Genomic DNA, 24,089 nt, shown 5'->3' on the forward strand with positions numbered 1-24,089 from the left:
AATGCCATTTTTTCTTTTTGTCCTACTAAAAATAGATGTGTACATATATGTGTATACATGCACACACATACATAGGTGTATATATATGCGTGTGTATGTATGTATACGTACGTGTACATGCCACATTAAACAGAGAAATGTCTGGTTGCTTATCAAGTGTCCAGGTAATAAGATGTAATTTGGGGTGACTTTCATTATTGTACTTTGCTGCATTGTTTGGATTATTTAAATAATAAGAATGTGCCATTTTCCCAAAAAGGATAGAGGTAGTTTTAAAATTAAAAATACGATGACTCAACAACACGGTTCTGCAGTATGAGTTGATAAACGTGAAGGGCCTGGAACGTGCGTGGAAGATGTAAGTGCTAAATAAGCATTGTCTGTTATCATTCTGCTTGTTCCTGTGTGGTAAGCCCTGCTCTAAGTACTTTATGTGTGTTTTCTCTCTTAATTCTTACAAATACTGAGACACAGACAGGTTATGCCACAGATCACACAGCTTTTAAGTAAGAAGACCATATTTTACAGACAAATGTCTTTTAACCTCTTTAACATAAATGACTATTCAAAATGCATCGGCCCTGTCCTTGTATAAAAACTCACAGCTGAGGATAGTCTCAACTGATACTATAAATATGTAACTGCTTTATATGAGTCAAAAGAATTACTTGTAAATTCTCATAAGGTTTCTGGAAGTATCACTTTAAAATAAATGAGTTAGGGCCGCCCCGTGGCTTAGCGGTTAAGTGCGGGTGCTCCGCTGCTGGCGGCCTGGGTTCGGATCCGGGCGTGCACCCACGCACCGCTTCTCCCGCCATGCTGAGGCTGCGTCCCACATACAGCAACTAGCAGGATGTGCAGCTATGACATACAACTATCTACTGGGGCTTTGGGGGAAAAAAATAAATAAATAAAAATTATTAAATAAATGAGTTAAATAACTATACATTCTAAGACGTATATAATTCATATAGTGAACTAAAATTTGTACCTCAAACTCCATAGCAAAATTATTAACAATAGTACCAGTTTGCCCTTGAAGAGTAATTTATAGTTTACAAAACACATTCACATTCATTGGCTCACCTTGATCTCCATAACCACTGAGTGAAGGAGTAGGGCAGGGCAGATATTAATATCCTTGCTTATAGTTGAGGAAGCTGAATCAGATATGTATGCTTCAGTTAGAATGTCTTTGGCCACAAGTAACAAAAAACTAATTCTAACTGGTTTAAACAATACAGAAATACATTGGTTCACTTATTTGGATGCCCAGAGGTGAGGTGGTCTTCAGGGTTGACACAATCTAGCTGTACTGACTCTATTTCTCTGAAATTCTCTTCGTTCTGCCCCTTACCAAGCATTGGCTTCATCTTCAGCCTAATAGTTAAATGGCTGCAACAGTTCTGGTCCTCAAAGCCATACACGACAATGCCAGATGACAAGACCATTTCTTTCTGTAGCTTTATCTTGCAAAAGAGGAAACTGTCCTTAGAAGTACTTAGTGAACATCTCCTCACTTATTGTTGGCCCAGATCAATTCATATGTCCCTTCCTGAATCAATTATTGGCCAGGGACACAGGATTACCTTTAGATGAATCAAGATACTTGATGAAAATCTGGGCTCTGTTAGGAAGGAGGAAAAGGGGGAATGATAATGAATTCTAGTTGAGCACTACAACCTGGGAAAGAGGCTAACTCAACTCTTCTAGGTAAAGCCCTGGGACCAAGAGTACCACTGAAGCCAAGATGGCAGGACTCAGGCCCCTCAACTTCCATGCTCTTCATATAACAACCTCAACTAGTTCAGATTTTCATTAGATTAGGATGCTCATTTCTGGCTTTTATGGGGGCATTCTTAAACAAAAAGTTTGAATATTGGAATTCCGTATGCATGGGTTTTGCAAGATTAACGTTGGATGGACTGGTAAATATTTGCTTTGAAAGCCACATTCTGAAAAATCCCTCAGAAGTATTATTCTTTTTTATTTGAAGGAATAAAAAACAAAGCTTTAAAAAGCCTTAACATAATGCAATATTTGCATTGGATTTTTAAAGAAAAAAATATTGCAGTTATAGTTGAAGCTCCCTGAATATGTCTTCCGGATCCTAGTCTCCTTTCTCCCTCACCAGAGGAAACCACAGTCCTGAATTTGGTGTCCATTTTCACATAGATGTTTTTATACTTTTACTACTAAGTATGGATCCAAGATAAATATATAGTATTGTTTTGAATATGTGTGTGTGTATATACATGGTAACCTGAACATATCCTTCTGCAATGATACTTTTTGCTCAATGTTGTTCTTGAGTTGTTCTTTATTGATATATATAGTGTTAGCTCACTCATTCTAATTGCAATATAGCCCATTGTTCAAATATGCCCCAATGCATTATCCACTCTTCTGTTGATGGATATTTTGGTGGTTTTCTCTGTTTTACTATTACAAACAAAGCTATTGTGAACATTCTAGTAGATATCTCACAGTGCACATGCAGAATAGTTTGTCTGGTGGTACGTATCATGGAGTGGAATTACTGGATGTGTTCATCCTTAACCTTACTAGATAGTGTCAGATTGCTGCCAATCTGATGGCTGTGAAATGGAATTGCATTGTTGGTTTCAGAAGTATGATAATTTCTTTTTACCCTTATATTTCTTATGCACTTGAAACTCTCCAGTTTCTCAAATTTATTCCATTTTTCATATTGGAAATTTGTTTCCCTTCCTTTATCTGGAAAAACTGTAGTGGCTATTACAGATCTCTTCATCTTGATACATCTTACTTAAGTTAGCCTCTTTTGTCCTTTGAAATATATTTTATTACCTATTAGACATAGAGAAACGACAATGAGAGAAAAGAAATATACACACATCTACAGACACTTGTCGTTTTCCCTCCAAACTGTTATTTGAGACAAGGCAAATTTTTCTTGATAATTTCTTGCTCACTTTACTAAGTACATAATGTGATCTGAATTTTTGTATTTTTGTATGGAGAATGGAATATGTCCCTCTTTCTTCTCACTGGAGAAATCCCAAGATCAGAAGATTTAAGAACAGCATTGATAACCAATTAGTTTCATTAGTATTTGTCAATCTCGTCTAGTAGAATCCTTGGATTTGCACCTGGAGTGTAGACATGACACTACTGAATGATGCCACTTTAGCATCTTAAAGCACCACTCTATTTTTATACAGTGTCTCCCTAAGAGATTCAGCTGCACTTGGATACGATTACACCAGCTCCCTGAAGAGTTTCCCTGTGTTTGGCGGAAGAAGTAATGTCAGTAAACCAAAATTTACAGCCTGTTGACCTAGGGAATACAAAGGCAACACAATAAACCAACATGAGATCATGTTTCCATTTCAGTTGAGGACAAGGGGAACATTTAATCCTGAGCAGAGTGAGAGAGACAGGAGGAAATAAAATGCATGCTGACTGAAACTGGACTGTTTTCTTCTGCAGTTTGCTTTGCAAAATCCAGATGGGAAAGGAATAAGCATTTATTTCTCTCACTTTCCACACATACCTTTTAAGTGTCTTATCATCAAAAGAAACACCCAGCCTGAAACTGGTATTGTCTCTACTCAGAGAATGTGGTGTAAGTGACAATGGGTATGAGAGGGTGGAGTGCAGGGTGAGCTTTGTGGGCAAAAAGAAATATGCAAGATAAAAATTATGATAAAAATGATAATTTCCAAGACTTAAGACAGATGCCTCTGATTGGGAAGAGTTATTTATGTTGGTTATAGGTTCCTAAAGGGTTGAGTGACACAATTTGTCCTTTTGTTATCAATTAGGCTGTTCAGAAATGTCACAAATTGTTGTCAGGTTTGCTGAACATCTCCTTTTATTGCTTCCTCTAGAGTCTCAAGATGGCAGCTAGATTTTTCTGGCATGAACGGTAGAGGTCAACTTCGGTAATGTTCCATTAATACATGACCGCAAATGCTTTTATATGTAAGGTGTAATAAGGAAGTTTTTAGGAGTTTTCTTCTAACTCATACCTTTTTATTACTAAAGGTTAGTAAGGCCTGAAAACTTATTGGAATTGGTTAGATATTCTTTTACATTATTTTTGAAAAGTAAAACTTCCCCTACTCATCTTGAACTGAAATAATAATTTGTTCATCAAGCATATCCTTGAAACTAAACACTTTTTTCTCTTGAGTATTAGTGCCCCCCCTTTGATTCCCGAAATTGCCCTAATTCACAGCCAGCACTTCCTGACGTTGAGTTCTCCGCCCTCCATTCTAACTCGACCTCCCAGCATTTACCTTCTGATAGGAACATTTAAACCTCAGCCTCTGTCATTACCATCTCAAATGTCATAAACCTCAGTGTTCCTTAAGTGGCACTTCTGCCTCACCCTCTCCTGGCTACCACAACTCTTCCAGCGCTGGTTCCGGAACCTTAACCTGGGAGAGTCAGTGTGTTCAGGGTGAGAGAAGTTATCCTGGGCACATGATTCATTTTCTAATGTAATGACTTCATTTCTATTATCCCAGAGGAATGCAGCAGGCGTATTGACATTTTGTCTGCTGGCACCACAGAAAACAGTGTGTTGCTGTGCTAACACGCCCCAGCTGAATCCTGAGAAGCTTATTAGGTAGAGAGAGGAACTACTGAAATCAGGTCTTCCTCAACTTGAACACAAATACACCACCCTTATAAAACATGTTGGCTTTAACTAGGGAAAAGTTAAACTAGGGCTTAAAACGTTTAACTTGGGTTTAACTGTGTTTTTTTTCCCCTCCTTAACCTGAACTTCAGTAGATAAAGGTCAACCAGGTAGCAGTCTGGCTTTCCCGGAACAAGTTCGTAATCTTACTTAAAATTTGGTTGATGGGCTATGAAAGAAGCCAAATCTTTGTATTCTGTACAGACACTTAAAAAAGGCATTTCCTTTTAGGAGTGGTTGTATATAATTTACACTTATTCTAATCCTTCCAAACCTCTTATTTAGCCTGCAGGCTTTAGAATATTGACTAATTTAAAACAAGATGTTGTGAACAAAGATCTCCAAGGCCCCACTCCCAAATTAAAAAGCACCTAGTCTTTGTCCATGGCCTCACTGGCCACATTTTCCACCTCAGACCTCTGTCGTGCTCCCGCTGGGATTTGGAGAGATTTGCTCAGAATCTTCCATTCACCTAATTAGTCTTTGGGGAGAAAGAAAGATGAAAGCAAGGGAGGGCAAGAGAGAAAGAGGTACTTCACATGGCTGGTTAGACCACAGGATGTAGCTTATCTACTAAAGAATTGGTGACATGAAAATAATGAAACAGAAGGATTGAGCTCTGTGAATTGAGAGGTTCTGTCTTCATTTGGATAAAGTCACCACTAAGCTACTCCTATTTCCCTACTCTTAAGTGAGGTGGACTTAGGAAAGGAAATGCAAAGTTGGGTCACTTTCCCAAATGGCTTCAGAAAAACATCCCTAATCAGGGGCCCCCAAAAGGAGGAAATATACTGGGGTATATAAGGGCTTGATAGATGAAGTGTGAGAAATTTCCCTCTTGCCACCTGATTCCAGTTGGAAATTCACTGGCTGTGTCACTGACTGAACAAAACAGAGGATAATAGCCTCTGGCTGAAGATTTTATAATTGAGGCTGAGACAGAGTGGGCCATGTGCATGTTCAGAACAGTGATTGCATTGTGAATTACAACAGAAGTCCCACTTGTCGGTCATACAAATGTTCAAGACCATAGAAAGGCATCTGATTTGGGACAGGGATGACAAAATGATCTTTTGGTTTTCCCCACTTTGCCCTGAATACAAAAGGACTGATGACTGCTTTGTTCCGGGATAGAGGCTTACATTCCTTTTAGGACCTACCGAATCACTAATAGAGAAAGAAAATTCCTGTCTGGAATCACTCCTACTACTTTCTGAAAGTAACCCGTAGTCCTCATCTCCAATGAGAGAAAGACAGCAATATAAATGATATCACTCCAGATTTTTTGCTTTCTTTATAATCATTACTTTTCCTCATGTACCTTGAGTGAGTGCCTCAATGTTAAACAATTGTAGTAACCAGTATTAAGGAATATGGCTCTAATTTGACGATATCTGTCAACATTTAAAATGCCTCTACCCTTTGAACCAGGAATTACACTTTTAAGAATTTAAAAGATAAACTGACAGATGTGGAAAATGATATATTTACAAAGAATCGTCTTGGCAGCATTGTTTGTAATGTCTAAAGAGTGAAAACGACCTAAAAGTTCATCAACAGGAGATCAATTAAATAAATTACTGTACATTTACACAAGGAAATGGGGTGTAAATTTAAAGTCCTGTTCCAGTCCTTGTCATGAACCTTGGAACTCTGAAGTTTTTTTAGTCTTTCATAGATCTGTTTAATTAGTTGCATCCCTACTTGAGGAAGTTACAAATATTAGGCGGTAAGGGATTGAAGAGATGGGTGCTTTTCCTTCAGCTCTTAGTAGTATTAATGGAAAATTATTAACACTGATGGGAGAAGGAAGCAAGGAATCTTGACTAACTCTGGACCATCTCTAAACAGCTCAATGGTCATCTTAACAGCCTGTTTTCTAGATTTATAGGACGTACCAATGCCTCTTGGGTATATTATACTTATCAGGTCAAGAGGAGTCCCATGTTGTTCCTCTAATGGCTAGAGTTTTATAACCATTTGATCACAATGCATAAAAAAGGTTAAAGTGAATATTTTCATCTTTCACTTGCGAGTCCTTTAACCACAGGGTCTAAGAAACTCCTGGATGTAACAGAAATGGAAGAACACCATTTAGTCCTACTGCTGACGTGCGGCAAAGAGAAAACCATTTTGTTAGAAATAAGTCTGTGGTGGCAGGTAGCACGGTAATCATAAAGTTTTGTGGCACAGAGGTCTAATTATACAATGGAGTAAACCAGTGTTGGGGAAAAATAACAGAAAAGCTTTTTATACATACCTTTCTTTTATAATTTATCTCAACCTCTTATGAACTAATTTGCCTTCCCCACTACTTTGTGAGCAACTTGAGTTCAGAGTTGTCATTTTTGTATTGTCAGTGCCAAGCACAGGGCCTGATTCATAACGGGCACTTTATAGTCTTCAAATTGAATTCAAAAACAAAAGTTTTAAAACAAATTGCCAAAGACAGTAGTTCTTAAATTTTTCTGATTGATGCTAGGGATCCTTTCCCCAGAAAAAATGCACATATCCATGTACACAAAAATTTCAGCATAATTTCAGGGCAATCATGGACACCTGGTCTCTTTCTCCCTTTCATAGATCTTCTAGGGAACCAGAGATTCTAGATTAAGAAATTCCTAAGTTTAGAATCCATAATCACAGAAAGATGTGGAGGAATCTTTAGAAACATTCTCCACCTCTCAATTTTTCCTTTACAAAAAGCTTGTTTCTTTCATCTACCTTATATAGAATCTCTTTCAGTACACTGAGGAAAAGGGATCCTTCAGGTGGAAGGTGTAAAAAGAATTTATCTAGGTAGTTTTACATTCACTTATAAATTAGATATTTCGCAGTTATTGTAGAAAAATGCATCCTTATAGCACAAGGTAATTTTAAAGAAGGTATGCTTGTTTAACAAACATTTATGGACTATTCACTATGCACCAAGGACTGTGGAGAACAGGGGAGAGAAACTGACTCAAAGAGATGTAGTGCATCCATAATAGACTGTGTATTTGGGTTGGATTTTTGCCTCTGTGTATGAGTGATGAAGATAGTGGTGGGTGGAATGGGCAGAGAGCAACTGTAAACTCTGTAAAGGAAGAAAATGAACATTTATTTATTCTGTAAGAAACTTTGGCTTTATCACGGTCACATACAACTGTTAACCTCCCATCCTCAGTTACCAGCTATCCATTAGAAGTCTGACAATAACCGCTGGATAAGCACTGGCTGATGACGGATGAGGAGTAAGGCAACGCTTAGACTATAAATGCTTAAGCTCTACCCCTGCAGCGTGAGGGAGCTGCAACCATCGAAATGACATTTCTACAATCCAGCATGTAAATGTTTCTTCCACCTGAGTAATGTCTTTCTGATGATCATTACATATTTGCTGCATCTTAAACTTTGGAGGAGACCTCAAAACTGATCCAGTACAAATGTCTACTCGAACGAAAAATCGTACACTCCTGGCAGCCACAGGCTTTGTTTGAATACTTGTTAACAGCAGCAGAATGTATTTGTAATCAACAATAATTATTAGAGACTGCTTCCTCATACTGAACTAAAGCCTCCTTATATTTTCCAGTCATTTCTCTAAGCTTTGGCTTCTGAAGCACTGCAGAATAATCCTGTTCTCTCTCCCATATCCTTCAAGTATTTGAAAACAGCTATCATTTGTATTTCTGAATTCATCTCCAGACTGAACTTCCCTAATTCTTTTATGTATTCCCCTTGAGAAGTATTTTCAAAGTCATCACCCTCCTGTTCCTATTCTTCCAAACACTGTAATACTTGGCCAAAGTCTCCTTAAAATGTGACACCTAGAACAGAACACGATATTCTGGCTGTGACTGATCTTACCACATCTGAGTCCAGAGGGATTATTCTTTTGATGTGGACACATCCTTCCATCAATACACTCTTACAGGCTTTAGTTCTCTCTCCTGTTCCCCTCCCCAGATGTGCTGAACTGTGGGCTTACATTGGAATTTCGTCAAATAAAACTGCCAAGTCTCTTTTTCCTGACCACTGTCAAGTCAGGTTTCCCCTTCTTTTACCTTGGCAATGAAATGTGTCCAATTTCATCTTAAATTGATCTCAGCACTGAAGTAATTTTAAATCTTAATAGTATCATATTTAACCATTCCAGTTCTTCTATCTGTAAACTTGATAATACCTTCTATGGAATTTCTTGTGTCTTCATCTAAAGGACTGGAAATTTCCCTCAGTTTAATGTGAATCATTATTCAGCTCTCTTAGGTTGTTTCAATACCAAGGAATCCACCTGGCTAATGATTATTCAGTCAGATCTCCCATCTTAGCCACAAAGATGTCAATAGAGATGTCAAGTATCTTGTTGGATTCAGTAAACACCATACTTTTAAACCAGTTTAAGCCAAACAATTTCTTTGATGACAAATGCTTGAGACATTTTATCATGGCAGTACAATTTTAGGTAAGCCTCTAAGCTCTATGAAATAAGTAGCCAGAATGGGTGTCAGCTCATGTGAGCAGATCAAGAGAGCCTGTGTCATAGTCACCTCTTCCCTTTTCTTGGGCATACATAGTGGACCAAATGCATTGGACCTATATTTTATCAGGAAAGGGAACTACATAGTAAATTCAACCAAATAAAAATTTAAAAATCACTCACTGGAGAGAGGTGCGTGAGGAATTGTGTTCATTATCTCAATTTTTCAAAATTTTTTTACAAAGTCTCCATTTATAGCATTATTGTGGGTATGTTGAAAAAGGCAACACTGACCTTGTATTTAGATTTTACAACCTTTACCCTTTGCCTTGATACAGTTGGTACTAGATAATCACTTCGGTGGATCTGTTTCCAGTGGAAATTTCTCCATTAAAGATGACTGAAAAAGGAAACTTTGGACATTGTTTTTCAAAGAAAATGAGAGCATGTATGTCTTCTTGCTTTTATTCTCACCAAGCATTCATAAGAGAAGGCATATTCAATTTTGAGGGGCTATCTAATTTCATATCTAATTTCAAAACTGTAATGATGTTGTGCTGAGGGAAGAAAAAGGCCTTGGTCATTGCCTTGGTCACCTATTCAGATGAGATAAGGTTTCTCTTTTAACACGCTTTGGGGCTCAGTTAACTATGCCTAAACCTAATTGGGGGATTAGTATTTTAATGCAATTACCTTACAGCACGAAAAATTCTTCTTGTGCATGAAATAAAGGAAAAAATGAAAAATGCCTATAAACAAACCAGCTGATCCACTGAGGCGGCAGGATCCCTATACACCTTAATTCATACAGAAAGGCTAAAGGCAAAACAGTAAGGTAGAAGTGAAGTCATTCCCGACTAGATAAAGCAAGTATGAAGTACAAGTATAAAATCACATCATTTTTTTTTTTAAAGACCTATTGTCTCCATCTTGGCCTCTTACAAAATGCAGTTTGTCAAGTCTGAAGAACTACAAAGCTCCACTTTTCATCGTGTTAGCTTTATTTTTATTTTTTTCATTTTTTTTGTGAGGAAGATCAGCCCTGAGCTAACATCCGTGCTAATCCTCCTCTTTTTGCTGAGGAAGACTGGCTCTGAGCTAACATCTATTGCCAATCCTCCTCCTTTTTTTTTCCCCCAAAGCCCCAGTAGATAGTTGTATGTCATAGGTGCACATCCTTCTAGTTGCTGTATGTGGGATGCGGCCTCAGCGTGGCCGGAGAAACGGTGCGACGGTGCGCGCCCGGGATCCGAACCCGGGCTTCAGTAGCCGAGCGCGCGCACTTAACCGCTAAGCCATGGGGCCGGCCCCATCGTGTTAGCTTTAGAAAGGCAAGATTTTGGTGTAAATAGCTCAGGCGATAACTCTGCAAGATAATTTTTAGTTATTTATCTAGGTAACACACAACACTTATACAAGAGGAAAAAAATCTATATCAGGTAGCATAACATCATGACTTTTCTTTCTCTTCTCTGTAGCATCTTAAAATTAAACCTTTAGGAATCAGGCCTACTATATATTAACATAAGATGTTTAAGAACTTGCCCTTAGCAACATAAGGATGCCCCCGAAACCTGAAACAGGCCTAAATCTCGCAATCAATAACCCAGAGAGACTTTATTATACGTAGCTCAGCCCATAAATCTGAAGTGTAGGCTGGTCAATTACCATTTTCATAGTTATCTACCATTCATAGTGCCTCACGAACACTCGATGCTCTGATCTGAAAAAAAGAACAAGCAGATGGATGGCCACGTTCCAAAAGGCTTTAAAAAGTAAATCCTTAGTTTTGAATCGTGCTAGAGAATAAGTATTTGACTTTGTTGCTGTTCTTTGGTCAATTTTAAATATTAGATGTGGACTAATAAAAAGAACACCATAGCGTCTTTGTTCTCTTATGCGTTTCAGTTTTAACATTAAAGTATGAAAGAAACGTGAGTTCATTCTCATGGATAATAACGTGACTTTATTGTGTGCAGCCTTTTTCACACCAAGTATTACTTTTTCCATGTGAAATAAGTTAAGATTGAAAATGATCAAGTCATTGTTAAGGAGACACATTGGGCAATAGAAAAAGCTGAAGAGAGTTTTTGTGTGAAACCGGAAAACAGAACAGTCTGGAAAAAAAAAAAAAAGATATGAGAAAAGTACCACAGGTTGCTGAGACGGAAAAAACCACTTTGGAGGAGAGAAGGGCCAGGCAACTGTCTCAAGGGGAGGGTGGGATTTCGTGTAGATGTGGAACATATTTGCTTCACAGTAATAACCTTCAAATTCTCTTCTGTGTCACTATAGCTCTTGATTTTTTCTGCTGCCTATAATCTTATTATGCAGCATATTATTTTTTTATTTGGCACAAAGTCCATTTGGACTAGAGAACAGAAAGCTTCTAATTTTGTCCCTGGCCAGCAGTCATACCTCAGGTACACAGTGGGAAACAACTGGAAGACTTTTCAGAGTACATTCAAAGTTTGGTTTTTTTAATTAAAAAAATTTCATTATCCTGTTTTGGTTTCCTATCGAGTAGACTCCTAGGGGAAAAATAAGTGCTGTGAGTTTACTGGTCTGCTGCAGGACTGGAATTTAGGCCCACAGTAAGGAGTGTTAGAGAGATCCACAGGTCCACTTAAAATAAAAGTCACCAGGCAGAATAGGCTCCTGGAGAGCCTCCGCCCACGGCTGAGTTTCAGCACACACGGAACACTCCGGAGCAGCCGTCCCCAAGCGCTTCTGCTCAGAACCCACTCCTCCTCTGGAGTTTCTGAACTCTGTGCTCCATATCAGCTTCGCCCTCTTCCTGTGGCACTCTAACTAGCATTTGTGACACGGCTACCTGCCACTTTGGGTGAGGTGGCAGTACAGGAGGCCAAGTCCCTACCGCTTAGGAGAAACAAGAGGAAAGAAACATATCCTTGGACTTGCTTCAGTGCTCTAACTGGCCAGTGTGCCAAAAGACTGACAGTCTTCTATGCTGAAGTGGAAATGAACCTCTATAATACAAGGCACAAAAACATGCAATATACATCAGGCCAGTTCAGTTAAAACTCATAATTTTTTGGTACTCTCTGACTGGACTTTAGACAGAGAAGACAAACCGAAGTGGAGGAACATAATTTAAGTGTGACAGAAAGTTGGGAATCATAAGGCCTGAAATGTAAAGATAAATGCATTACTGAGGCATATTCCCCTGGCCCTGAGGTATGCAGGCAAAGAGGTCACACTTCACTGTGAGACAGAGAGACAAAGTCGGTGCAGGGCTCCAAGAAAATATTTATCAGAGGAATGTGATGATTCATTTATCAGTCCAGATATCCCAAGTACAAAACTTCAAGATATAAGAAGGATCAAATTATATAATGTATGTGATTCAATTTAAAAATTCTTAGCCCTCTTACATTATATTATCTAGATTACAATAGTAAAAAATCAAATTACTGTCATATGAAACTTCTATAAAAAGAAATCAAATCCATTTTTATGAAATTTTATCATACAATTATTTTCTAATGGGTCTTTTCTTAGGTCACAGTATTTATAATTCCATTTACATCTGTATAATTTTCCAAATCAAAAAACAAAATGCAGTCAATAGAAATCTAAACTTTCATTTGCAAAACTCCCTTCAGTTTCCAGGCCAGTAACATATGGTGATGCCGACTTGTCCTCCAGACATGGACTGCTCCCAAAGATCCCCAGTCTACGGAGCATGCAGGCCTCTACTCATTAGGAACGCTTTTTGGTTTGGCTCACGTTTCAAGAAATTCTGGAGCATGTCCATGCCGTCCAGAGATCCCCCAGGTTTCAGGATTAGGTTTCTGTATTTCATTCCAACCTAATAAAATAAAACATCATGCCTAATAATTCATGGTTATAGCAATTTTCCAAATCTCTAGATGCAAAAGAGAAAGGGGTAGGGGTGAAGAAAAGGAGCTTTAGTTTTACTTTCTTTCGCCTAGACTACAGTTCTGCAGTATTTATTTATTTCGGTAGCTAAGAGATCTGGAGCTTAGATCTCCGGTCCTCTACACTTCCCTTTATTACTGTCTTGTCTCCTTAGATTCTCAGCAGTGAGCTGACAATGTGAGCAAACAAACAAAAGACAGCCAAATGGAATATATAACAGGTTCCTATCTGTTACCCCATCTCAAATGTGATTTCAAAAGGGTTAGCAAAGCAAGTGATCTAGAACGCTACAGACGGAGGATCCGTGTATTTGGAACGGTGGCACAGCTACTGCCCAAAGGACTTCTGCTACGTTTTAATGAGGGGTTCATAAAAAACCCCTCCTCCTTAGGGACACGGGGTAGGACAACAGTACACGCCCCACGAAGTAAGATATTTCTGTGAGCCCAGAGCCGGGAATAAGGACCTTTGCAAAGTTTTCTCTGGGGATGAGGTCTGGAATTTTTAAACATATCATAGTTCCTCTGCCTTTATTTACATAAACACACGAGCAAATAAAGTGAAAGAAAACAACTGTAATTCAATATCAGTGTGATTCACTATTTTCACTTCCTGTTCATTGTCCTTTTAGGGAAGCAGCGCAGGACAATTCAATGAACCACAACTGTAAATATACACATAAAATAAATAGTTCACAGAATAACAGTCTTAAATTTACATCCATGATACCGTCTGATCAATACAACTAACAGTCTTTTGAGTATAAGAGTAGCTAGAGAATTTCCAACGACAAAAGTAATCTAACTTTTGACCTATAACAATGATTCCGGTTGGTACAACCATCAGAAGCAAGTCTAGTCAAACTGTTAAGGAAAATAAAACATGGATGCATGAAATCTACCAAGTCAGATACAAAGTATTTAATATCCGACAGGGTCATAAAATCAAAATGTTTGGGTTACCTTTTAGTTATAAACAGAAATCATTTGCAACTTATTAATCATCTACAGGCTAACATCTAACTTGACAGTCTAGGCCTTAGGTGTAAATCATTAGTCAAACAAAGTTACTTTCTCATAAACTCTACAGCAGCCCTGTCCAATAGAAATATAATGTGAGCCACATTATTAACTTTAAATTTTCTAGTAATCACATTAAAAAAGTTAAAAAAAAAAAAAACCAAATAGGTGAAATTAATTAAAAAAATATTTTATTTAAATCAGTAGTATATCTACAATATTATTTCAACATATATCAATATAAAAAATTACTGAGATTTATTTTTTGTTGTAAATTCTCAAAATCTAGTGTGTTTTTTATATTTATAGCATATCTCAATGCAATTCTTTAGTTGCACTAGCCACATTGCAAGTGCTTAATTGCCACATGAGGCTACCATATTGGACAGGTGTAGGGCCTAGAATGTAAGATGATTCTTAGAAGGGCCTGTTAGACAACGTTCTAGTATGACATTGAAAAGGCACGTAGTAATCTTGTTGCCTTATTTACAAGTTTTGGATAAATTTTCCTAAAAAGGGAGGGCCGGTAATCACTGATATTTGACGTCCTGAAAACCTTGGTAATGAGGCCTTAGAGCTAGACTGAATTTTCCTTAGGAAAAAAAAATACGTCATTTCTTATTTGGTCTGCAGCAAATCATTACTGATACAATAGCAATCTAGAACCTAAAATGTGAGTGATGGCTCTTCTTCTCATAGTCTTTATTATTCTAAGGAGTAACAGATCAGAGCTCTTGAGCCCAACCACAATTTACCTCCTTTCTTTCATTGTCCATTGTGTCTCAAGTTGACCAGTGTTAAATTAGTGTGGGGTGGGGGGGTGGGGGAGGGTTAGGCAAGGAAAGACTGTGCTCTCTGGGTGTAGCAGTATAGTTACAACTTAGAAAATGTGCGTTAGGGGCCAGCCCGGTGGCGCAAGTGGTTAAGTGCGCGCCCTCTGCTGTGGTGTCCCGGGGTTCGCCGGTTCGAATCCTGGGGGCACACCGATGCACCGTTTGGCAAACCATGCTGTGGCGGCGTCCCATATAAAGTGGAGGAAGATGGGCACGGATGTTAGCCCAGGGCCAGTCTTCCTCAGCAAAAAAGAGGAGGATTGGCAGATGTTAGTACAGTGCTGATCTTCCTCACAGAAAAAAAAAAAAGAAAATGTGCATTAAATGCATGTGCAGAATTATAAAAATATTTTAATCATTTTATTAGGGAAAAATTTAAAATATATACCAATAGCAGAGACAACAATATAATGAACCCTCATGTATCCATCAACCAACTTCAATAATTAATATATATCTGCAGAAATTCTTAATGCTCAAGATCTATTTATTAAAAAGACATATTTCATTCCACAAATATTATAGGAACATTAATGAAAATCCAAATAAGTAAAAAAATAAATCACCCAAAATGCTGACATCTGACAGAGTATTTTCATTCTGTGCAGAGAACTGTAGTTTTAGGTAGTAAAGCAGAGCAGGCATTTGAGCAGCTGCATGGTGTGGGGAAGAGCCAGCTCACGCCCCCTCTGAACGGGAAAGTCACTGGAGAGCAGGGCACTGTTCAGTCTCACAATACACGGCTCAGTACAGCTCAAGCCCTCCCCTGCTTATAGCTCCAAACAAGTTGATTCAATTTCCTGAATTACAGAGCAATGGTCTTTTAATAGTTTCATTTCCTTTGCAATGAAGTTTGGAGAAGAGTGTAAGAGTCATTTTGGTAATAGGATCTCCCTTTTCTTTAAAAAAAAAAAAAAACTTATATGAATTTTTGTGTTTTAGGAAGGGATAGGGCTCTCTGGGTAAGAGAATGTGGTCTGGGAGACTCATGCCACAGGTGGAAGAGTCTTTGACATAAGTTGTTCTCCTTTATTCATATAATAAAGAAACTTCAACTGCGAGGAAGGCAGAAAGAGAAGCTCTAAAACAAACACTAAAATTTTTCATGTTAAAAAATCCTTCAGGAGGATCTGCATACAGTAAGAGCTCCCATTAACTCTTCTACGAAGGAAAGTCAGCATCAGTCACCTCTGTGGTTTTTAATCCTGGAAGATTATAGAGCGTATCTTTTGGCAACTGTGCAAGTTCTAACAGTGATATTTTCTAAAGCAAGATCAGGAGTTTTGGAGTCAGGCCCAGGTTTGAATCTTGGCTTCATTCTCAGCTAGGTGACCTTGGGCTTTGGTTTCCTTACCTGCAAAATGGGACTACACCTATCTCACTCAGTTTAAGGGGAATCAAAGGAGATGATTTCAGTACATTGCCCACTCCCTAGTACACTACCTGGCATACAGTGGTATTCAATAAACCATCTATCCCTCCTTGCATTTCCTTTCCTCTCACACTGCCCCTCAGTTCAATTACTTATATACAGTTCAGGGAAACAAATGCATTCCTGGTTGGCATTTTCTTAAAATTAGTTCTATCTCCTAATAAAGCTAGAAAAAAGCACAAGAGATTTCACCTCCACTATTAGCATGAAATGGAATATACAATATTCTATTGGAATATTAAGTAGGAGAGACAAGGCACTCATTTTGTCTAAGAATATGTACCCCTTATTTGAGGTAATATTTTAAGAGCAATCATAATTATCTGAATGAAGATGCCCATCATCTATCAGTAATGAGAATATAAAAATGGGAAACAGATTGGGTCTCCTGCTATCTCTGAAGCAGCACACATAAGCTCCCACTCCCTTCCAACCTGCTCTCCCTCTCTCCCATTGTGGTTGACTCTGGGGATTGGAGCCAGAGTCGTCTCCTTCCCACACTAACAGGCACCAAGGCAGAGAGCAGCCCCCCAAGCACAGGTGATGATGATCAGGCACGTGACAGGCTCACCAGCCGGTTTCAAAGTGGACTTTGAAACCTTTCCTTCCACAGCCCATCTGTAAACTCCTTCCCAACAGCACACCCTTTGTTTTCTATGAGGGTGGGGAGGTTGTGGGTGGAAAAAGAATACCTTTGACAACAACAAAGAAGGAGGGAGAGGGTGAAAGATCGGTGCTGGTAGTCAGGGAGATGGAAACAAGAACAGTGGTAGAATCTTGGCTTGATCAGAAGAGATCTTCTGGAAACCTTAAGCAAAGTTTCAGTTTGTGAGGACAGAAGGATAAATCTTTATTTATAGGGAGGGAGGAGGTCAGGAGAAGAAAAGGTACCCTGGCTAGCATGTAAAGTGGAGTAGAGGTGTGGAAGCAGATGGGTGGACTACCAGTTAGGTCCAAAGAGGCACCCATGTGTAAAAATAATAACTAAATGTAACAGTTCTGAAGCAGAGGACCAACACGAAGATGAAGAAAACAGTTCCTATTACAAGGGCCTTATGATCTAGCAGGGGAGATAAAGAAATAGACAATTAACAAGGCGATTATTAGGGCTCTAAGAGAAACACAAAGAAGGGCTGAAAGAACACAAAGGAAGAAAAACTGCTTCCAGCTGGTTGGGATTCAAGACGTAGAAGGCTGGACCCAGTAAATATTCAAGTAGGTTAGAAATCAATCCCATTCCCTTCCTTTGTCCCTTAAATATGGCAAAATCTAAGGCTGTTAGAAAAGATTGAAGTATAAGAAAAATCAGCTTTGGGGTGGTAGATGGAGAGAGCTAAAGTGGTATTCAATCCATTTGAAGGACCTTCAGGAGAGAAATTTCATATTTTCCCTTAGCAACACACTACAGCAGGAATTGGGCCTAGGACTCTGAAGACCACTGAAATACTCAGCTTTATATTCAACATTCTCTGTCAGGTAATTCTTTTTCATGTTTAACCAAGAGTCATCAAGTTTCTGTGTCTGTTATTACATGTAAAGATCTAGTTACTTCCTTGTGGCATTATAGATTAAAACGTAATAGTTGCACTCATCTATCAAGTATTCCTCTCCTCAGTGATACTTGGTTGCATTTCTTCTTCACTGATGGAAAAAACAAAGCTTAGCAATTTCTCTAAATGTAAAAGAGGAAGATAATTCTAGCTTAACAATATAATTGCCTTTGAATCCACAATGTCTATTACCTCTTAGGAAATTTTCCCACAATGAAGCAGCCATATAAAAAGAAATGGCCCTAGGTAAAATGCCTCCATTTTTTCGACCCTATGATTAGTTGGATTTTGAAACTACATTTGGTGACCTTCAAGACATCCTTAAAAAGAGCACCTAGAGCTTGCTGGAAAAGTGTTAATCCCAAGCAGTTCCCTTCCGTAGTTATTTAAGAGATCAGTTGGAGAAGTAAACGATATGTCTAATGATGAGACAACTTCTCTATGTTCTACTAGAAACAAAGACTTGAGATAATATCTAACAATCTAAACACTTAAGATGTTACACCTATTTACCATAAAGAATATAGAAAATTACAGATAAAACCAGAGGTAGCAAACTTTTAGGCCATTATAGGTAAGTGGCCTGTTCTAACACTTTGATAGAAGCTCTCAAAACAGAATGAAAACAACTGTACCATGAAATATTCTATTGCTAACTTTTGGTATTCTGAAAACTGCAGGTTTCTATTTGATCCTTCCTATTATTATTCTCCCAGTGACTAGCACACTTTCTACAGTTCTGCTTGCTAAGATCTGAAATGGTTTTCAGAGCAAACCCTGGGCTTTGCAGGATGGCAAGAGGTTACAGAGAGAAGGCCTGGAGATGTTCTTTTGTTGATACTAATGACTACGACCAATAATGTCAACAATACGTGATCTTTCAGTCCCCAGCCTCTCTAGAGCTTGAGGACTAAGAATAGCAGGTGCTGATTCCTTGAAGGGGTATCCTGCTCTCTTTCAAAATGATCCAAATGTATACTAGGGAGGGTGAGGGCCTTGAGACAACAAAGCCTGCATGACATATTGTGATTGCTCTGATTCCCATGCTCTCAGATCAAATTTGGCATTTCTTTATACCATAAAAATTATTTTTTTTCATCACAACATACTTGCAATAATGACCTAAAAGTTTTTTGTAGAACAAGATTGTTGTTCCAAAGCATTAATTTTTTTTTTCCTTTTTACTGAGGAAGATTCACTCTGAGCTAACATCTGTGCCAATCTTCCTCTATTTTGCGTGTGGGTCGCCGCCACAGCATGGCTGACGAGTGGTGTAGGTCCGTGCCAGGCATCTGAACCTGCAAACCCTGGCCGCCAAAGTGGAGCATGCCAAACTTAACCACTAGGCCACGGGGCCAGCCCCAAAGTATTAATTTTTAATAAGCAGGTATTTAAATTTTGTAAATCAGATGTTACTTTAAAGCAAACATTTGTAAAAATAAAAAGAAAAAAAAATTAAAACAAAACCAAACAGTACACTGTAGGAGCAAATAAAATGTCTATTTAAAAAGCTGTTCCGGGGCCGGCCCGCTGGCTTAGCGGTTAAGTGCGCGCGCTCCGCTGCTGGCGGCCCGGGTTTGGATCCCCGGTGCGCACCGATGCACCGCTTCTCTGGCCATGCTGAGGCCGCGTCCCACATACAGCAACTAGAAGGATATGCAACTATGAGATACAACTATCCACTGGGGCTTTGGAGAAGGAAAAAAAAAGGAGGAAGATTGGCAATAGATGTTAGCTCAGAGCTGGTCTCCCTCAGCAAAAAGAGGAGGATTAGCACGGATGTTAGCTCAGGGCTGATCTCCCTCACAAAAAAAAAAAAAAAAAGGCTGTTCCAGTCACTGCTATGGCAGCGAAGAGTGTCGGGGGTGCGGTGCAAAGGGATTCTCCTTGGCCACTGGAGCCAGATTCACTATTGTTGTGACAGAAAGGGAGCAAGAAATGACATAATATTCTAGAATATTTTATAGGAAAGAAAAAAGGGATTAAAACCAGCTTCATGGTGTAGGATGAGTAATAATATATAGCACTGTTGAATCCAGAATTTTAGTAAAACTGAAAATTGTTTTTAACATCACAAGGCAACAACGCCAAGTTGTTGGGAATCTTGCTTTCTCCAAGTTCAACCCGGCTCCGTCTAAATTAAAAGTAGTCTGGGCCTGCCAAGTTGTTAAGCTTGAGAATAAGAGGAAGTACGTAGAAGCATAATGGCAGGGATTGCTTCTGGGGGTCCTGAAAGTCCCTTGGGATCCACTGGGAACAGTACTTTGGCTATTACTTTGACGGCCGAAAGAAGAGAGGTAACAGTGGAAGGTGCTGGAGATGTGGGCATGTGAGTGGAAGCACAGAGGAGGTGAATGAGGAAGCTTAATCAAAAGAGGTCCTGTAGCACTTATGCCAGGAAGCCTCACCAACTAATAAGGGCCAGTAACAGGTCATAATTCTGACTTTACATACCTAGACCTTGCATCTCTTTAAACACTGTTTTCTAATTTCTACAATAACCCATGCTTTACGTAGAAATAGGAAAAGCTCCATAAAAAGTACAGAAAAATATTTAATAATCACTCATAAACTTCCAAAGATAACAATTGACAACATTTTGATGTACCTTTATTTTCTAAATATACATTTTAAAATAAAAATTTGCATCCTATGCTATAAAATATTTCATAACCTGATTTTTTTTCACTTTGTATAATAGTTATACTAAACATTCCAGACATTTAAAAAAAAGCTTATTGAAGCCTTTCCCCCACGCCCAAGTCCACTCTTCTGTTCAGAGGATGGAAAGATCACTTTTGGTTTGGATGCTTTGGAAGATTTCATACATGAGTGGCCATTTGAGTAGGGCCTTTAAGACTGATAGGATTTTTGAGAGGCATAGACAAGTAAGGTGTACATTTTGGATGGAAGAAACAGAATGAATACACTTGTGAAGGTAGAAAGACCTACGGGAACATACAAATGTGGCTGACACACAGGGAGTTCTGGGAGGTAAGGAAGGGATTTGACTGCTAAGCTCAGGGCTATGAACAAAGACAGGAATAACAAGAAGCAGGAAGTAGAGAAAAAAAAAAAGGTAGATGAGGGCCTTTGGGAATTGGCAAATGGGTCATCAGTGGTAACTTTGGAGAGACAGTAACTTTCCAGTTCAGCTGATGAAGGCAAAAGCCAGGAAATAGAGGGTTGCAAAGACCGGTTTTTACATCAAGAAATTAGATTGTGAAAGGAAGAACTCCTGAGTAGTAGCATTGAGGTTATCAGAGTCAACAGCAATAACTCCAGTTTTTTTCCAAGATGGCAAAGCAGTAAGGCTTGGTATTACACATCTCTTCTGAGACAGGAGGAAAGAAGTATTGAAGTATAGAAAGAGAAAGAAAGATGAAGGTGCTCACTCAATGGTCTAAAGTTTCTTAAGAGAGAGGAGAGATCAGCAGGGACTCAGGAAGTGGATCAGGACTGCAGATTAACACTGGGTGTCCAGTTTAGGTTGGAAAGCATGACTTTGTAGTGGGTCATGCTAATGGTGTCATACAATCTTCCCGAGAACACTCTGAATCCCAAGGGCACCATCTCTAAATGAGATGGTGGAGGAATCCAGGGCTGGGCACCAGCTGAAGGTCATGCAGAAGTCAGGGTTCATGAGAAGAAGAGTCAGTGGCTGACCACTGTAAATGGGTTGGCCAGGGAATGGAAGGAGACTTAAAGGGATCTAACAGCCTGGGTAGGGTGGGAGGAAAGATGGGTGACTGGGAAGGCTAGTACATAGAATGTAGATGCCCTGGAGGTGGTGTTTTTTGCGGGGCTGGGGGTGGGAGGGATGGTGGTATTAATTACATCAATGTATTTTAGTGTTTCTGTGCAAGACATTATGCAATCCAGAAACATAAAGTTCAGGGAACAAATCAGATGGTTAAAATAAGCACAGAGAGCCCGATTTTGATAATTTGTTCTTCTAATTTCTGAATCAAACAGAGTGAAAAACATATTGGAAAATGCATCGGTCCTAGAAATAATCTGACAGCTGAGTCTTCAACAAGAGTGGAGACTGGGGACTGTAACTCAGGAAGGTTTGGCTGGCAGCCACCTGGCCATCAATTCACTGAACACGGAAAGGAATGGCTCAGGTTAATGAAGCAGCTTAAATTACTTACAGGCACTTAGGTTGCAAACTATGTAGTAGGTGGGGTATGCCAGCCACAGAAAAAGAGTGCCTCCCACAGAAAATGTACAAAGAGAATGTGTAGAGAATATCAAAACATAGGCAGACCATTTATATCAAGAAGGTGTTTACCTTTCTTTCCCACCTTCCTATAAAACTGAAACGTTGTATGGCACATGTCAAAACTAGCAGCTACAAATGCTCAAATGCATAAACAGAGCTTTGAATTTTAATTATGCAATATATTGGAATGTTAATAAGCAAGAAAATGTAGTAGGTTTTTTTTTAACTTATAGAATTAGAGTTAATCACCTGTACACTGCAACTTAATAATGTATGATGATTTGAGAAGATACAAGACTTTAAAGTTAAAAGGTGGTTACCAAATCTCTTACTCTAAAATCTAGGTGTAATAAATATTTTACACGAGGAGTTAAAGAAGAGGGAGCAACTACAAAATTAACAAAGGGAGAAAAAAAATACAATACCTCTGGATTCATTATCCCTTCTTTTTTAAAACAGCTGTAAAACATGTCCGTGGAAAATACTTCACTCCAAAGATATCCATAATATTGGCCATCATATCCCCCTGCCAGATGTCCGAAAGTAGCTGGCATATTTGTGCCTTTAAAGAAGGATACATTTCAATCAGTGTGATGGCAAACGTTATCAGGTTATCAGCTAGCTCAGGTTTCTCTATGCAGAGTCCAGCTGTGGGAGGAGAGAGTGATAAGACCTCACCTCTAGTACTCCTTGGATTTACGTGTGCCCTTGGCCAAGACGTTTACAAACTTTTCTCCTATGATGGCTCAACCTCAGAGCTGGTTTCGCCATAAGCTCTGGAATGCCCAACAATAGTTTCAGAGGCTTTGTCCACACGCATCAGATAGCTCAGGGTTTCAGAAGTCCTCAGTCTTTCTTATCCCTTAGACACATATGTGTCTTACAAATACTCTGATAGTAAGCCTACTCCTGGTCACAGCTCTTTATATCTAAAATGTGTCAGAATGACACTTACCTTAGATTCATAATTAACTGAAAAAGAACTCTTCACTTGAAAAGCTAAAAAGGTTTTACCAATTCAATCTTCCTCTAGGGCTACTTTAAAAAGGATTTTGTCAAAGTGGCCTGGGGCACAGAGTTCAGTTTGGTCTACTATAAACAGATCACAAAAGGAAGTGAGAAGCCTAGATTGACTCAACTGACTTTTCTGACCTTTATTACATCTATAAATGTGACTGATTCATTTAAATAACAATTTACTTGGTGACAAAAAAGTCACCCTTCCAACTACAAATACTATTGTACGTTGTCCTAAAATATATGAATATAAATGTAAACACACATGTGCACGTACCTATCCATCCACCTTCATGAATGTCATAAATATCAGGTTAGAAACTGCTAGTCAAACTACCCTAACTGATCTCAGAATCAGAATCAGAAACAAGGTAGAAGTTCGAGCTTCTCTCTAAAATTGCCCCTTCTGCCAATGAAATGATAGGGAAGTCATGGTGCTTATAGAGAGGGCGGAGCCAGGCAAGTGCTGCCAAATGTGAATGGCTTTCTCTGCTCTGGGGTGGAGGCCAATTGCTCACGCCTGATTACACTAAAATGCTGCAAGGCTGGCGCCACCTTTCCTTCAAGCACATTTGGACAGGATAACTCATAAGGACAAAGTATGCTTATCTGAAAGTCATGGCCTGATTGCAAAAATCAGAAACAAATTAAATTAGGTAATCGGCCTGACAAACTCTACCTTCCCTGGCAGTGTTAGGAGTAGACTTTGTGCTTTACAGGAGAAATGAACTCAAGTCACAGTATTTACATACCTGGAGTAGCTGCAACACCTAGAATTTCTGCACAATATTTGGCATATTCACTTGCAGCATCCAGCGATGTGTTGGTATGGAGAGACTGATCCATTTTGCTCAAAACAATCTGGCGTAAAGTCAGAAGACCTAACAACAGAAGAATGTTTGGGCATGTTTTAGAGAAGAGAAAACTGTATGTTCTAATATCACAAGTTCATACATTTCAAAAC

General features: G+C 38.9%; 1 protein-coding gene across 3 annotated transcripts in view; it reads right to left on the reverse strand.

The window, feature by feature from the left end:
• Window positions 1-11,095: 11,095 nt before the first annotated feature.
• NLN (neurolysin) overlaps window positions 11,096-24,089 on the reverse strand; it is a 93,301-nt gene continuing 80,307 nt past the window's right edge. For all 3 annotated transcript variants that reach the window (XM_058563961.1, XM_058563963.1, XM_058563962.1), the window contains 3 exons: window positions 23,878-24,006; window positions 22,534-22,670; window positions 11,096-12,978 (listed from right to left, as the gene is read on the reverse strand). In XM_058563961.1, coding sequence (XP_058419944.1) covers window positions 12,844-12,978; window positions 22,534-22,670; window positions 23,878-24,006 — 401 coding nt within the window. In that variant the 3' untranslated portion in view covers window positions 11,096-12,843. The remainder of the gene's footprint in view (window positions 12,979-22,533; window positions 22,671-23,877; window positions 24,007-24,089) is intronic.

The sequence above is a fragment of the Diceros bicornis genome, chromosome 20 (genome assembly GCF_020826845.1).
Source record: "Diceros bicornis minor isolate mBicDic1 chromosome 20, mDicBic1.mat.cur, whole genome shotgun sequence".
Classification (NCBI taxonomy): domain Eukaryota; kingdom Metazoa; phylum Chordata; class Mammalia; order Perissodactyla; family Rhinocerotidae; genus Diceros; species Diceros bicornis.